Genomic DNA, 16,369 nt, shown 5'->3' with positions numbered 1-16,369 from the left:
CTCTGTCCCCAGGACCAACTGGAAGAGAGTAACTCTGGTAAGTGTAGTTCCCCTGGACTCCTCCAGAACGTGTCCCTTAACCTGCCCCATCATCTTGTATTTGATCTACAGGAAGCCTTGCGGAATGACTCCCTCGAAGGCCAGATTGCAGAATCCAAGGACAACTTGACAGGGGAGCCCAGTGAGAAGACCCAGCCAAAGCGGGGCCCAGCAGGCACCCTGGGTGCCTCCCTGATGTGCCTCAGCCCTCTCTCCCTGCCAGGAACACCGCCTCGTTCTCCAGCCTCATCGCCACATTCCCGCCCTGCCAGTGTCCGCACCCGTAAGCACACTTTTGGCCAGCGAAGTATTCCCAAGCGACCCACAGGGCAGAGTGGAGACCCCACCACAGACCCTGAGACTTCAGACCCAGCTGATGAAGAGGTCAGTCACATCAACAGCTCAGCCCGGGCGTGGAGGCCCCAGGCTGAGGGACGGAGTCTCTCAGCCTCAACTTTTACCTCCCCAGCCCGAAAGGCCTCCACTTCCCCCAGTGAGGGTCATGGAGGAAGCAGTGGGCAGGACAGAGACCTGAAGAAGTTCTACAGTGTTGATGCTCAGGGCTTCTTGGACAAGCCTGAGTGGGCCGATGACCAGCGGCGCCACTCCGTAGAGGTCTGTTCATCCATCAGTGATGGGGATGGCATCTATGAGGAGTCTGGGGAGAAAAAGGCCAGGTCATCTGGCCCAACTGAGGCTGAACCTGCTCCGGGGGTACGGAGGAAGAAGAAGATGAGTCCCCCTTGTATTTCCATCGACCCTCCCGCAGAGGACGAGGGCACCACAGCTCCTCGCCCCGCAGTGTCCGAGAGCAGTGCAACCACTCTGAGGAGGAGGACGCCATCTTGTGAGGCCACCCCGACCCCCACAGCCTCCCACAGGGACTCCCTGGAGCAGGGAGAGAGTGTGGCGAGTGGGGCTGATATGTCCCCCAAAGGGGAGTGGCGGGTCCCAGCCCAGTGTCGGGCAGAGCTCTTAATGGTTCCCAACTTCTCATTTGAGCTGCCAGATGCAGGTTCTCCTAGTGGTAGTCATTTTTTGGACAGTGGCCAGACCATGCCTGCCAACTCCCGGCTAGAGATGGGAGATTCCCCAACTGGGGCAACAACTCCCCTGGAACTCCAAAAAACCGAGCATTTAAAATCTTCTGGAGACTCCCCTGAGAAAGTCCAGGAACTCCTCCTCAGTGCCCCTAAGAGCCCCCTGAAGAAGTCAGGACCATCCCCCGCAACACCCACCACAGAGGACCGAATAGAGGAACCAGTATAGCTTTGGGGATGGGTGTCACTAAGGGCTTTGATGCTCAGATTTAGGTCCATGCCCAGCAGGGGAGGGGGAGAGAAGGGGATGGCAAGATTGCAGCCCCACTCTGGCAGAGCTGGGCTGAGCTGGGATTGCCCAGGGCCCGGGCCCAGGCCGGGGCTGTGACCCCGTAGGTTTGCAGGAGGGCCAGGCAGTGGGGCCTACCATTGTAGCCGATCCCAGCCAGGAGGCAGGGAGGGCAATGCAAACTTTTTTTTCTTTTGGAAACAGTACAGGGAAAGTCGCTTTTTTGCCCCCCATAAGCCTCAATCACATTGATTCAGGTTTGGGTTTCTTTTTTTTTAGTTTTTTTTTGTTGTTGTTGTTTCCGCCTCTGAACGGCACCTTATTGTGTAGAATTGACACAGTATATAGAAGTGCCCAGGCGACGTGAGCTGTACAGTGTCTGTATATCAGCAGTTCTATAAATAGAAATAATGTATTTGTGAGATAAAAAAGAAAATGACAAAAAAAATCTGTCTTCATAATGCACATATTTTTATAGAGAATAATCCAAATTGTTGGCCATTAACCTCCTTCTACGGCTAAGTGGCATTTCCTTGTGTTTAATGTGGGAGTGAATTTCTTTTTCATTTTCTCTTCTTCCCTTCCCCTCCCCATTCCCTTCTTGTCATCCTCTCGCCTTCATCTTCCAGGGGACGTTTTTTGGGTGTCTCCCTCTTCTCTTCGGTTCCTTCTCGCCTTCATCTTTTAGAGACGCATCACGTCCTCCCTCTGGGGATAACGAAACACTACTGACTAGGGCAATAATATAGCATCATCCCTTCCCTTCTCCATCCTTCACTCCTCTTGTTCCCTCCCCACCCCAAAGCAATCTTCCCCTGGTACATGTGACTTTCTGGTTTTTTATTTGACGTTTTCTCCTCCTACCAATCCAGGTTAAATGTCGCAATAATCTGAAAAGATGTACTCCCGGCTTAGCTCCGTGGGCCCAAGGGCCCTGGGGAAGGTGGAGGGGGAAAGGGAGAGGGTGGGTGTAGGGCGGGGGAGGCAGGGCAAGAGGGAAGCAAAACGAATAAATGTTAAATTATTGAAGAAACGTATTTTGTTTGCTGCAGTCAGAGTAAGTTACTGGCACTAGATGGAGAAAGGTTGACTCATTTGTCCCAGGCGCCATTCTTGGTGATCATTAAAGCCGATTGCTGTTCTCTTCAACAACCAAGGCAGGATACGGGGTATGTTGTGGTTGATCCTCCTCTCTGTGATTGTCCCCAACCCCAATTCACACACAATTCTCCCCAGTATTGCGTTTCCCCTTCTCAACACTGGGGGAAGGGGGATGCCCAAGAAGGACCACGGGTGTGCATGCATGCCTGCATTGGCGAGTAGCATAGGGCCTTGATGAAGCTTCTAGATGACCTTAGTTCCTGTGTGCCCTAGTCCTGCTATACCTCCTCCCATTGGAGAAATGTCTTACTTCCCATTCTAGCCCTATCCATATAATGGTTCCACCAATAGAAAGTTGTTTTATGAAGGAAAAAAAGAAAAAGAATCTAATCATAATGATGACAAACACAATGATGATCCACCTGGCATTATGGTACTCTGCAATCAGCCATCAGCTGCCAATACTCCCCAGATGCCTCATATTCATGCATTCACCTTGTACCGTCTGTTACTGATGCATTCATTATGCAAAAACGAGAAAAATGTATCTTGTTTCACATGTATTAAACTATATAAACTGGAAGTGTGGACTGAATTTCTAAGTTGAGAGGGTGGGCTGGCCAGACTTTGGCTTGGTGAAAAATGTTGATGCTGTCTCTTTGCTTTGCCCCAAACCTACATGGCAAAACTAAGGAAAATGGAAATTTGCATTCATTCACTCATTGATTCCAGTAGAAATCGTACTATAAAGAGCGCCATAAGAAACAGTGGCAGCAGTAGATAGTGTAAGTCAGTCAATGGGCATTCATTAAGCATCTGCTATGTATTTATTAAGGACTATATTAAGTGCTGAGAATATGAGGGCAAAAGACAGTCCACAAATTTAGACTCAGATGACCTAGTTCAAATCCTAACTCTTCAATACACTTTCTATAGGGCCTTGAATGTCATTTCTCTGAACCTCAGTTTCCTCATCTGTAAAAGAGACTTGGATTAGATGACCTCTATAGTTTCCTTCAGCTCTAAATCTATCATCGTGTGGCCTCCCCCACCATCCTCACTCTACGCCAAATATGGCAACTGCAGTCCAGTTTTAGTAGGTAGAAAGGGGCAGCAGAATGAGGGATAACTAGCTTACCTGGTTAGGGAAAGACCTTCATCAGACCCTCAAGCTGTACCTGGTATATAGCGCAGGAGTTATCACTCATGTCTCTGGCCTCTTCCCATAAAAATGGCTTTTAGAGGGCAGTCTAAGCAGGGATGAGACTTGAGCCTGACAGCAGCGAGGTTACCATTTCCACAATCAGAATGTGAGTCCACTTGAAAGAACAAGGTGTTCAGCCTGTTCCCCACTAAGCTTGGCTAATTTGGGACCCAAATGATAGCAGGGAAAGTGCCCATGATGGGAAAAGGAAAAATAAATATCCAGGGGCACTGCGTTTTCTCAAGAGCAAGAATAAAGTGGAAAAAGCATCATAGGAGGAGTTGAACAGGAATCTCCCAGAACTAGCATCTGGACACCACCAGCAGCTCACTTTCATACCAACTTGCCTTGCCCTCTCCCTCACATTTATCTCATGCTCTCTTAAGTCTTAGTTCTTTACATATAGACCATTAGATGACAAATTGATATATACATTTAGAGTATGTATATGCACATATTCATATATATGAGTGTATATATATACATATATATTGTTTCCTTCCTTAGTTTAGATTGTAAGCTCCTTGCACAAAAGACCTGTTAGTTATAGCAGTGCCTAGTGCAGAACATGGCTCAAAGCAGGTGCATAATAAATATTGATTGAGTTTAATTGAATGTAAACCCTTACATTGGTAAAGAATTTTCATATCCATTATCTCATAAATGCAAACTGCCATTTGGGTTCAAAAATCAATTGTGCAAGCTCAGAATGGGAGAGATGGCACTTATAAGAATTCATGTTGGCAGCATGGAGTTTTTATTGGCCAAAAGCTTAATATGATTCAACAATGTGATATGATGGCTAAGGAAGTTCAACTGATCTTGGGTCACATCAAACAAGAACTAATGTTCTAAGTTGAGGTGAGAGCTCCACTCTCTTTTACTCTGGCAAAACTATATCTGGTGTTTGGATCATGTTCAATTTGAGGTTTTTCCTTTTAGGAGGATCTTTGATAAGGTGGCATGTATCCAAATGAGGGCAATTAGGATGGGAAGAGAACTCCAAACTGTCATCAAAAAATAATCTGAAGAAGCCTGGAAAAGAACTCGGGAGGAATGGCATCAGATTGCAAATATTTAAAAGACTATAGAAAGGGAAGCTGACTTGTTTGACTTGGCACTAGAAAGAAACCTAATACTGTACCTTTGCATGAAGGCTACAGGAAACATTTAAATTCAACCTAATGAAAACTTTCCTAACAATTAGAACTATTTAACAATGGAATGAACCATTTTTGAAGCAGTGAGTTCCCCATCCTTTGTGGTATTTAAGCTGAGACTTAAATGGTCCTCTGTTTGGAGTACTGACAGTTGATGATTCATTCTTCATGTAGACATTGAATGAGACGTCTAAAATCCAAGTTCCATCTCTGAAATCTTGATTTATTTAATCTTCACAATACACATATGAGATCAGTGGAACTGGTATTATCTTGCTTTACATATGATAGAATTAAGATCTAGAGTGAGGTGGCATAACTTGCAGATTACAGAGTTATAATCTTTTATTTTCTTAAATTAATTATTAGTTACTTCCCTTTTCTCTAAAGGAAAAAATAAAGGTAAAGAAAAGCACAAGAAATTCCCAACATCATAACAAAATAGCAAGAGGTAAGACCAGAACTAGGACCCTCTGCACCTTAAGCAAGAAAGACCCAGGCCAACCTCTCTCTGTCCATTCTTTTCCCTTTGTGTCTAGGTCTTTTACCAAGAACTTGCCCAGATCCCAGTTTCCACATCTCCACATCCGATAAGCCTCTGATAGGTGAGCAACAGATGCCTCTGTCTCTGATGGAATTTCTAGCTGCTCTTCAAAGTCAGATCTACTACTGTCAAGTAGCATCACAGAAGGTTAGAGCTTTAGAAAACTACCAAGATTATAAACTTTGGTACAATTACTCTTTCCTCTTCCACTCTTCACAAGAAGCTCATGTAACTTGGATACTGAAGTCTCAACAGGACCAGTGTCAGAGGAAACACTGTGGACTATTACAAAGGTGCCTTTGCTCTCAGACTGACCCTAGATGGCTTCTTTCTATAGATGTTAAAGCTCCAAGTATCCAAAAAAGTTGTATTTTCTTAGCAAATGGGGAGGTAAGTAATAGCATTATATGGGGAGTGTGGAACCCAACAGTACTGATTACTAAGTTATATGGTAAAAGGCAATATGGATGCTCAAGATGGTTCCATTCAACACAAATAGAGCCCCATTAGGCGAGACAAAGGAGAATGTCACAAATTATGGAAAATGATGCAAAAGACTAAGAAAGGATCAAGATTCTGCAGAATCTCCATAGGAATTGTCAATAATTTGAATGGAGACAGAAATGACATGCTTACAAAGCTTGAATGACAAAAAAGAAAAAACTAACCCTGGGAAGGCAGAAGTATATCTTGTATGACAATCAAAAATCTAAATTTCAATGGGTTCAAATAAAGGACAAAATCTAATAAGTAAAATTTAATAGGTACAAGTGTAAAATTCTTATATTTGGGTTCCAAAAAATCAATTGCACAAGTACAGGATGAGAATATATGAACTGACCTGGGAAGTCCTAGGTTCAAAACTGGTCTTAAACACTTCCAAGCTGTATGACCATGGTCGAGCCATTTAACCCCCATAGTCTAGCCTTTACTTCTCTTCTGCCTTAGAACCAATACACAGTTTTGATTCTAAGAAGGAAGGTAAGGGTTGAGAGAGAGAGACAGAGACAGAGAGAAAGAAGGAAGGAAGGAAGGAAGGAAGGAAGGAAGGAAGGAAGGAAGGAAGGAAGGAAGGAAGGAAGGAAGGAAGGAAGGAAGGAAGGAAGGAAGGAAGGAAGGAAGGAAGGAGATGACACCATAAATAAATTAAGGGAATACTAGTTTACTCATCCAACCTATGGAGAATGGAAGAATTTATGATCAGAAAAGACATGGAGAACATTCTGAGATGTAAGGTAAATAACTTTGATTACATTAAATTTAAAAGTTTTTGCACAAACAAAATCAATGCAACCAAGATTAGAAAAGAAACAACAAACTAGGGCCAAATTTTATAACAAGTATCTCTGGCAAAGGCCTCATTTCTCAAATATGCAGAAAACTAAATGAAATTTATAAGAAAGCAAGTCATTCTCCAAATGACAAATGATCATATTTAAAAAACGCTCCAAATCACTATTATTATAGAAATGCAAATTAAAACAACTCTACAGAACCATTTCATACCTATCAGATTGACAAGAAAAGAAAATAATACATGTTGGTGTGGGGTAGTAAAATTGGAACACACACATTGTGTGGGCAACTGTGAACAACTATTCTGGAGAGCAACTTGGAACCATGCCCAAAGGGCCATCAAACTGTACATACCCTTTGACCCAGCAATACCACTACCAGGTGTGTATCCCAAAGAGAGCAAAGAAGTAGAGAAAGAACCTATTCATTCAAAGATATTTATAAAAGGGGGGAGGGGTTGTGTTGGCAAAGAACTGGAAACTGAAGAAACATCCATTAACTAGGAAATAGCTGAACAAATCTTAGAGGAATACTATTATGCCATAAGAAATGATGAATAAGACAATCCCAAAAAACCCTGCAAATATTTACATAAAGTGATGCAAAGGGAAGTGAGAAAATCCAGGAGAATGTTGTACACAGAAACAGCAATAATGTATGATGATCGACAGTGAATAATTTAACTATTATATAAGCAATTCAAGGATCCAAAATAACTCCAAGGGAATCATGATGGAAATGCCTATCCACTGAAATAAAAGGAAAGGATAGCGCCTGAATATAAATTGAAGTAAAGCATTTTTCACTTTATTTCCTTCATGAGTTTTTTCTCATATAAGCAATATGTGTCTTATTTCCAACATAATGAACATTGAATTATGTATTACATGACAACATATCTACAACCTATATCATATTACCTGCCTTCATGAGGAAGGAGGAAGAGAAAGAAATGAAGGGAGAGAAAATGAATCTCAAAATGTCAGAAAATCATTATTAAAAATTTTATCTACATGTAAAGAAAAAGAGCCTGAAGAGTGAGAGGGGGTAGTCTAAGTTCGAGTCCTGACCCTCCTATAAATCCCAACAGGAGACCTTGGCTAAGGAAAATTGGCACTCTTTCTGTTCATTAGTTTTCCTCTCTATAAAGTTAAGAAATTGAATTAGGTGATTTCTAGGATCCCTTCCAGCTGTCATTGGGTCATTCCAATTTGCTTTAGTTTTAAAAAATTAATAAGTGCTACAGAACACTCAGTCTAATTGTTGCTCATCCTTCATTTTTTGAATTGGACCAATGATGTCATGGGTTGAAGTCTTGACTCTGGCATGAATTGGATTTAAGTGAGGAAGAGTTGCCCAAAGTCATCAGCCTCACTCTCTCTTCCTGAGCCATAGAAATCCAGTGGCAGCACAAAAGTCAGGATGGCTGGTGGTAGCCTGAGATATAGTGAATGACCTCATATGTTCTGGTGTCTGTACAAGCTCTAAGCATCCCACAGTACCTGCTTCCGTTGCCTTAAAATGGTCCCATCTGCCCATACCACTGGAGAGTCTTCACATACCTAACTCACCAAATGGATTTGAGGCATGTTGCTTACCCTCAATCTGGTTTGTCCTTCCTGCCAAGATAGCGTTACCAGGGCATCACTGCCGTGCAGGCTAGCTGCTTGGAGCCCCAGGGGAGAGTTGGTGAAAGATGGGTGAACAGTTCTAAAAAGGGTTCAGCAAATCCTCACTCCAGAGGTGCTGGTTCTCCCTGAACACAAGACTGACAATGAGGTTCAAATCTTTGGTCACAGAGTCAAAGATCTAAAACTAGAGGGGACCTTGGAGGACTTCAAGAGAACTTTTAACACCCTCATTTTTATAGATAAGAAAACTGAGGGACAGAGAGCCATTTGCCCAAGTTCCCACAGGTAGTAGCAGCCTGAGGAAGAATTCGAACTTGGTTCTTACTGCCTCTAAGTCCTCTCTCTACTTCACCATGCTGCCTGGTGAGTCTGACAGAATTTAAAAGGCACTAATGGTGTGAGGTAAACTAAATCAGAAGAACTTCTGCTCCATTTGATGAGTTCTGCTAATCTATTAGATGAGATTCCAGGGCTTTGACTTTTACCAGAAAGGGGAGCCTCCCACAAAGCTCGAAAAGCACCATGGATCTTTGCTTTGGGACACAGACACTCACTCCCCCCTTTCTGGGAGGACACAGTGCAGTCCATTAGGAGAATAAACGTTGCTGTGGGCTGGACTGCTAGGGGAAAGCAAGGGAGAAAGGGATCCTTAATCAAAAAGTCAAATAATCCACAGTTATTCTCTCAGACTTTGATTGTTATCAGAAATGAGAGACACCATCTACTGCAAGTGGCTGACTTTAACTGACTCCTCTGAATTCACCCCACCCAGAGGAGAGCCCTATATGCCCCCCACCATAAAAGATTTCTCACCTCATTTAAGCCTAGTCCTACCAGAGACCTCTGCAAGAAAATATCTTTTTTGAATCCTTCCTGCTTCAGGATGGACCCATCATCCCTCCAGGCTTGTCCCTGGAACAAATTGGGGCAGAGCCAGGAAATGTTTAGCTCCCGCCCCATTTTAGAGGCCTCCAGACCAAGGAAGCCACAAAACTCTTTGGAAAAGCATCCATGGCCTCTGTTTAAAAAAACGACATTTATCTGACCGTGGATTACAGGCTCCTCCTAGAGGAGACAAGCAGAACAGCCACAATGGACCCAGAAATCCAGAGCACCTTCAGTCTTACCCCTAATTTTACAAAGGAGGAAATGGAGGCCCAGAGATTGGATGATCCTTACCCAAGGTCACAGATAGACAAAGGCATAGCTAACACTAGAACCAAATTGTATTCTTTCCCAGACCAAGGGTCTTTCTACTGCATGCCTCTGAGAAATTTAATCAGATTTGGATGGTTTCCCCTCTTTGGACAGGAAAAAGGTTCCCTGTGGCCAGAAGAAGAAGATGGTGGTCATAGCTCTCATCACCTCCCCAAGAAGTCTATTGCACTAATTGATGGGCCGGAATTTTTCCCTCCGTGTCAAGCCAAAAATAGCCTCTCTGCACAGTCCCTCATTGGTCTCAGTAATTTCCTATAATTTTTGCCTCTCTGTCCTTCTTGGCCAGAGCCAGAGCCGATGTAAAGAAAACACACACACGTTCCAGGGCAGAAGGATCTTGCAGACAGTTTAATAAGGCATGCATAATACCATACAGAACAACCAACTACCTCCTCTCCTTATTTGCCCCATCCATCTCTCCCTGGAAAAAAAAAACCCACCCCATATGCCCAAGCTGAACAGGCTCATCAAATCATATAATATCAGAGCCAAAAGAGTTCTCTGCACGCAACTCCCTTTAGTGGACCACACCAAGGAAGAGATTTGCTTGAGGTCACACAAAGACCAGTGGCAGAGGACACAGAACCCAGGTGTCCTAACTCCCAGCCAAGTGCTCTGTTCCGGGAAGTAGCCTGGGTCAGAAGAAATAGGGAAAGATTGAGGAAGGTTTGGTTGGTTTTACAGTAGTCACAGAGCCTGGAAGCTAGAAAGGAAGAGAGGAGAAATGCATCCAAAAAGACTACTGAATGATTTTCTGGATCCAGTCCACATATTGTGGGATACTTGTGTAGACTCCAGGTCTGATGGGGTCCCTCTGACAGTCCTCTATCCAGCTTGCCACCCCAACCTGAAGCCACGAGTCTTCCACCTTACAGACAAGAGGCGCTCCTTGGTCTCCCTGAAAAACAGAACAGAAACTACTGGCTTAGCCCAAGAAATGGGTGATGCCATGGGAGAGGGGAATGCTGGGGTACAGCCTGGGGGCCTGTGAGGAAGCAGTGAGAAGGAAGAAAAAGCCCACAGGGGCTCTTACCTCACAGGCACCAGTATCTTCTTTACCAGCACATATCATATCCTCAGGAACTATCCTGACCGATTCATCAATGGTAGAAACCTTGTGGTAAAGCTGGTCACAGCTCTGATTGTCCATAACTGAGACCTGCACTTGCCTCAAGGAGAATGGTGGGGGAAGACTCTCTGTAAAGGGAATTGTAGGATTAGAAGGATGTCGATTTATTTCTTAAACATTAAGAGATCATCTAGTCAAGTGTTTCTCAAAGCAGGGTCCAGGGACCCTTTTGGTGGGTACCCAAGGTCAAAGCTATTTTGTATTCATTCTAAGACTTTTTTAATTTCTACTATGGTAGACATCAAAAGACACAATCCACAAAACTCTTTGGTTTTAAATACTTTAAATTTTAAAGAGCATAAAGGAGGGAGCAGCTAGGTAGCATAGTGGATTGAGAGCCAAGCCTGGAGTCAGGAAGACCTGGGTTCAAATCTGGACTGATACTTCCTAGCTGGGTGACCCTGGGCAAGTCACTTAACCTCCATTGCCTAACCCTTACTGCCCTTCTGCCTTGGAACCAATACTAAGTATCGATTCTAAGACATGAGGAAAGGGTTTAATTTTAAATCCAAGAGGTGTCCTTCCCTCCCCATTAACCCTCCCTCCCAAATTCTCACTACTGGTGCCTTCCCTCTATTATGATGTCATATATACTCTATATATCTTGGAAATAAATAGTATTTTACACAATCTCCTCTTTTAAAATCTGAGTTCCTTCAGGTCCTGGACAACGTTTTTTGCCTCTCCTGGGATCCCCCAGTACTTAGCACAGTGCCTGGCATACCTGGTGCCTTTCCTGTGAGCCTGCATGGGGTTTGTGTCCTGGGAGGCTCATGACAGCATTTGGATAATCAATGACCCCCACCAACAGACTAAACACAGGCTCAGCACCAGGGAATTCCAGGCTCTTCTGAGACCCATCAGACCCAGGGCCACTATGTTGAGAAAGAAGGGGAAGAAATGATGCCCCCAACTTTGCTGCTCCCTTTCTCCTAGGCCTTAGCATTCCCAGACTTGGCCCTGAACCAGTTCCCAAAGATGGGGAATCCAAGAAAAACTACAGGAGGCCACATTTCTCCTGGAGGGACTGATCACCTCCGCCACCGAGATATCCCCAGCCGGTCACCCAGCACTCTTTGCCGTCGAAGCTCTGTGAGGCATCAGGAAGGTGGACAGGCTGGACATGGCTGGACAGCTTGGCGGGATCCTTCAGCTGTATCAGGGCAATGTCAGAACCTTCATTCTCAAAGGTGAAGTTGGAATGGACCACAATCTTTGATACAGGCAGCAATTTGTCCTCATAGTACAAATGTTGCTCCCTTAGTTGAATCCTGAGGCTTGAAGGCTTCTGTTTAAAACTGGAGAAAGCAAGAAAAGAATATTCCTTAGGGATACCTGGGGCCAGGGCTGTAGGGCTCTGGTTGAGCACAACAGCCTCAGGACCAACCCAAACCTATAACATCTCCCAACTGTGGATGCAGGGACTTGAGCCTTCTAAGATGTATTCACAAAGCCACCTCCTCCCCTCTGCAATAAGGACAGAATGTTCCATTTCTATTATAGTCCTGTGCCTGCCGCTTTCTCTTCTTCTTCTTCTTCTTCTCTCTCTCTCTCCTCCCTCTTTCTTTCTCCCTCTCCCTCTTCCCTCTCTCCCTTCCTCCTTTCCCCCTCTTTTTCCCTCCCTCCCTCATTTCTCCCTCTATCCCTCCCCCTTCTTTCCATCTCCCTTCTGTCTCTCTCTCCTTGTCTCCATTCATCATCCCTTCTTTCTCTCTCTGTCTCTCTCTGTCTCTGTCTGTCTGTCTGTCTGTCTCTCTCTGAATATGTAAAATTTCCTGTTAAACAATAACAGTACCACTATGGAACTCTACAAAATGATTTTGTGTCTAACACCCAAATGAAGAACCCAGGATGATGACTGTTATCCCCATTTTACAAAGAGAGCTACTGAATCTCAGAAAGCAGAGATGCTTTGCTCCCCATGGGTCGGTGGCAGTCTGGACTCAAAACCCAGCTCTTCTAACAGCCATCCCAGCTTCACTCCTCCCACCTCCCAGTCCCATCCTCACTGGGTCCATTAACAGTTCCCCAGCTGAACAACTGATAGGTGAGTGACTCACTTGGAAAAACAAGAAGCTGCAGTGAGGATCCACTGGGTGTGGATGAGTGAGCCCCCACATAAGTATTTCCAATATTTTCCATTGCTCTCATCCTCCTGCATCCTCAGGCTGACCTGCCAAGGCCATTCATCCTCCGGAGCTTCTTCTCCCCCAACAATAGCAGCCCTTGCCTTCCAAGAGAGATGTGCTGGTGGAAGCAGACCCCGCAGTCCTGTGAACCCAAGGATTGATTTCTCCTCCCTAGTCTTTAAAATCAACTTCAATGGCCATTCCCTTCCATTTTTCTCCCCCAAGTCACCCTTCCATAGCCCCAAGTGGTGTACTGGGGTATCACTCACAACTAAGAGATTATTACCAATAAGAACAACCATAATGATTTGTTGTTGCTTGCTCATATCCAACTCCTCCTGACTCTTCCTTTTCCTGGCAAAGATACTGGACTGATTTACTATTTCCTTCTCCAGTTCATTTTATATATGGGGAAACTGAGGTCAACAGAGTTAAGTGACTTGCCCAAGGTCACATAGCTAATAAGTGTCTGAAGCCAGTTTTATATTCATAACACAAGTCTTCCTGACTCCAGGACAAGTGTTCTATCCACTGTGCTATCTCACTGCCCAACAATAATGAGAGAAATAGAACAATTTTATAGGGTGATGTGACTTTTTGAAAAGCGGACTGGCTTTGGAATGAATGGACCTGGATTCAACTCCTGCCTCTGTCACTCTCTGTGAACTTGGACATTGAAACTTGCCCTTCAGTTTCTTCATTTACAAAACGAACAGTTGGACTAGGTGACCTCAAGGTTTCTTCCAGCTCTTTACCCATCATCTTAATCCTATGGAAAACTTTAAGACTTGCCATAGACTTCACAAAACTGACCTGACAACACTAAACAGGATTGGGCCCATTTTGTAGACTAGGAGACTAAGACCACCCAGCTAGTATCAGAGGCAGGATCTGAAATGAGGTATCCCTCAAATTCAGTGGTTCTATGACCCCCATGCTATTACCCAAGAGGAGTTTCAGGAAGGAAAACCCTCTACTAGAAGCTAAACTCTGCCCTCATTCTCAGAATGGAACTGTCCCATTATTTTGTGCCTCCCCCAGGCTGCCTACCATGGTTCAACAGGCAGTACTAAGAGATGAAAACAAGAGCCCCAACGAGCAGTAGGTGACTCACCTGGGGACAAAGGGACTGAGGTCCCCAGAAAGGGGAGAGTCAGGAACAACAGAAACAATTCCTAGAGGGAGAACAGGAGAGACAAGGGGATTGGAATCAGCCAAGGGTGAAGAGGAGAGCAGCAACCAGGATTCCCAGATGGGAGCTGGAGCCCAGATCCTTAGTGCAGGTACAACTGAGGAACTAGGAGCTTGGCTGCCAGAGGCTCAGGGGGGAGCAGCATCCTTACCATGGCAGCTTCCTTCTGTTCTCTCTTCCCCCTCAGTCAGCACCCTATTTATCCTCTCCAATCAGGAAGTAGAGAAAGTTCAGCCCTCCTCTAGGGGTGGGATGGGATGAGACAAGAAGGAAGAAGGAGGTTGCATACATGATCCATGTGCTCACAGCTCAAGGTGTTCCCTCCCATTCCCCAGATTTGGAAAGGGAGAAAGGGACTTGTATGACTAATCATTATGAGAACAAGGAATTGGGGGGAATCTTCCATGTCCCTCTTGTGTTCAAAAAGAGGCAGGGTAGGTTATGCAGTGGATAGAGGACTGGACCTGAAGTTCAAATCCAATCTTAGAAACTTACTAAATGTGTGACCCTGGGCAAGATACTTAACCTTAGTTTGCCTCAGTTTCATCATCTGTAAAATGGAGATGAGAGTGACAGCAGCTACCTTATAGTTAAAATGAAGTCTTTTAAAAGTGATACATGCAAGAAAATAATAATGTAATAAAGTAAAATGCTAAAATATGTTGTTTTTTTGTCCTTTGTTTAGACAAGAACCAATAACATCTCAGAGTGATATTTTGACTCGAGAAAGAATTGGGTTTAAGTGAGGCAGTTACGCAAAGTCATTAGCCTCACTCTCTAAATAATATAAAAATAAATGAAATTGACTGAAATATAACAAAGCACTATATAATATAGGATATAAAACTAATATATGAACAATAATACATATACATATATATTCTTATTGTTATTGATTATATTATCATGGGGACGTGCACATATGCAGAAGGTATCCCCAACAGAGGGAGGAAGCCTGCCTGCCTATCTACAGGAGAGCTTGTGCCTTAACCCCCTACCAGAATATAAGCGACCTAAGGACTACTTTATTAAGGCCATTTCTATCACAGTGGTCTTTCTCTAGCCATAGTAAATGTTTTAAAATAATGAATGAATGAGTGAATGAATGAATGAATGAATATTATGGATCAGAGAATCATAGAATTTAGAGTCAGAAGGGACTTTAGAGACCAGCTAGTGCATCTCCATTATTATACAGCTCAGGAAACTTAAGACCCAGAGAGTTTAAGTATCTTACTAAGGTCACATGGGACCTTTAAATAACCTTATTGTGTGAAGTAAGTCTATCTAACTCTTCTGACCCACCATGATTCGCATCCGTTCCCACATCTGTCCTGACAGGAGAATGCCATTTTCCCCACTCTAAGCCAGTGTGTGGATTTACCCACCAAGATGCACTGGCTCAAGCTATTTTATAGGTTCTGCAATCCTAGGCCTTCTCTCCGCCAATCAGGAGGCATCTGAGGACTTAGGGGTATTTGTCCTAGTCCCTGATAGCAAGGAAGGGACCCAAAGGGATCACTATCTCTGCCAAGACAACTCCAAATGGGGTCAGGAAGAGTAGAATAAGACTGAAAAACAACTGAACAAGTAAGAAGCCTACAAAATGTAACCAGAAATAATGAAGTGTTTACCTCAATTGCACAGGCTCACTTTCCACATGCTGGAGATGCAATCCTTAGAAGAGACAGGACACAGGAAAATTAAAGGTAAAAAGTAAGATGATGGCTGTGGAGTTCAAAGACTTCCCTCCAAGCTTGCTTCATTCCTCTCTTGGGCTCCTCCTGTGATATCATCCCTGTGGAACTTCGTCTCTTCTTATCTCTTCTATGCTGGGAAATCTCAAGCTTGTGACTGCTGGAAAGACCCGAGAGTTTCTGGGACAAAACAGGGAGATGTGAACTGGGAGACGGGTCAGAGAAAAATGGGGAACAACAGTGGTTGGAAGCTGGCCCAGACAGCCTCTTCATTGGGTTGAGGTGCCAAGGGCACCTATGACATCCATCTGAGAATATATTCAACATGCCCTGCTTTCCCAGCAGATACAAGTGGGAAGCTTTTGTTTGGGGCATGTTTTCTCTTCATAGATTTTCCTGATCTTAACTTTATTTTTTTATATTATATAGCAGCGTGGGCATCCCCCCTCAATCATGTGACACAGAGGAAAAACTACCCAGACTGTTAAGGAGATAATATAGAGAATATATTGAAAAGTCCCATTTGAGGGAAGAGAAATGACTGGTAATTCATGAGAGCCCCATATCTTGGTGGTCCCTCCATTGTAGATGCTGTTTTTTAGGATTTAGACATTTATAACTGACAAGATTGTACATCAAAGATCTGTTTGGAGACTATTAGGAGATGGAATAAGGACTGCTGGGTTGATGCCTGACAAAA

General features: G+C 44.0%; 2 protein-coding genes across 4 annotated transcripts in view; one reads left to right on the top strand and one right to left on the bottom strand.

The window, feature by feature from the left end:
* Window positions 1-3,052, top strand: part of CACNA1H (calcium voltage-gated channel subunit alpha1 H) — a 170,473-nt gene extending 167,421 nt beyond the window's left edge. For both annotated transcript variants that reach the window (XM_007499288.3, XM_056805700.1), the window contains exon 33: window positions 112-3,052. In XM_007499288.3, the coding sequence (XP_007499350.2) occupies window positions 112-1,308 (1,197 nt within the window). In that variant the 3' untranslated portion in view covers window positions 1,309-3,052. The remainder of the gene's footprint in view (window positions 1-111) is intronic.
* A 6,803-nt stretch (window positions 3,053-9,855) lies between these two features.
* On the bottom strand, window positions 9,856-14,184 carry LOC100022061 (tryptase-like). 2 transcript variants are annotated; one of them, XM_056805698.1, is made up of 6 exons: window positions 14,124-14,184; window positions 13,895-13,955; window positions 12,712-12,922; window positions 11,687-11,949; window positions 10,556-10,719; window positions 9,856-10,420 (listed from the first exon to the last, which is right to left on the bottom strand). In XM_056805698.1, exons 1-6 carry the CDS (start codon window positions 14,124-14,126, stop codon window positions 10,262-10,264), a joined length of 861 nt encoding a protein of 286 aa, XP_056661676.1. In that variant the 5' UTR covers window positions 14,127-14,184; the 3' UTR covers window positions 9,856-10,261. The 2 variants fall into 2 exon arrangements, with proteins under 2 accessions (XP_056661676.1, XP_056661677.1); XM_056805699.1 differs by having other exon boundaries at window positions 12,712-12,898; window positions 14,124-14,145.
* Between the last annotated feature and the right edge of the window lie 2,185 nt (window positions 14,185-16,369).

This window comes from Monodelphis domestica, chromosome 7 (genome assembly GCF_027887165.1).
Source record: "Monodelphis domestica isolate mMonDom1 chromosome 7, mMonDom1.pri, whole genome shotgun sequence".
Classification (NCBI taxonomy): Eukaryota; Metazoa; Chordata; class Mammalia; order Didelphimorphia; family Didelphidae; genus Monodelphis; species Monodelphis domestica.
This window is presented reverse-complemented; position numbering and strand designations above follow the sequence as displayed.

Bases quoted from the DNA above. Each gene is read 5' to 3' on its own strand.
- LOC100022061 (XM_056805698.1), bottom strand. The intron at 12,923-13,894 runs GTGAGTCACCTA...TTGGGTTCACAG, and splicing joins CTCAGTCCCTTTGTCCCCAG to GACTGCGGGGTCTGCTTCCA. The intron at 10,421-10,555 runs GTAAGAGCCCCT...TCTGTTTTTCAG, and splicing joins AAGATACTGGTGCCTGTGAG to GGAGACCAAGGAGCGCCTCT.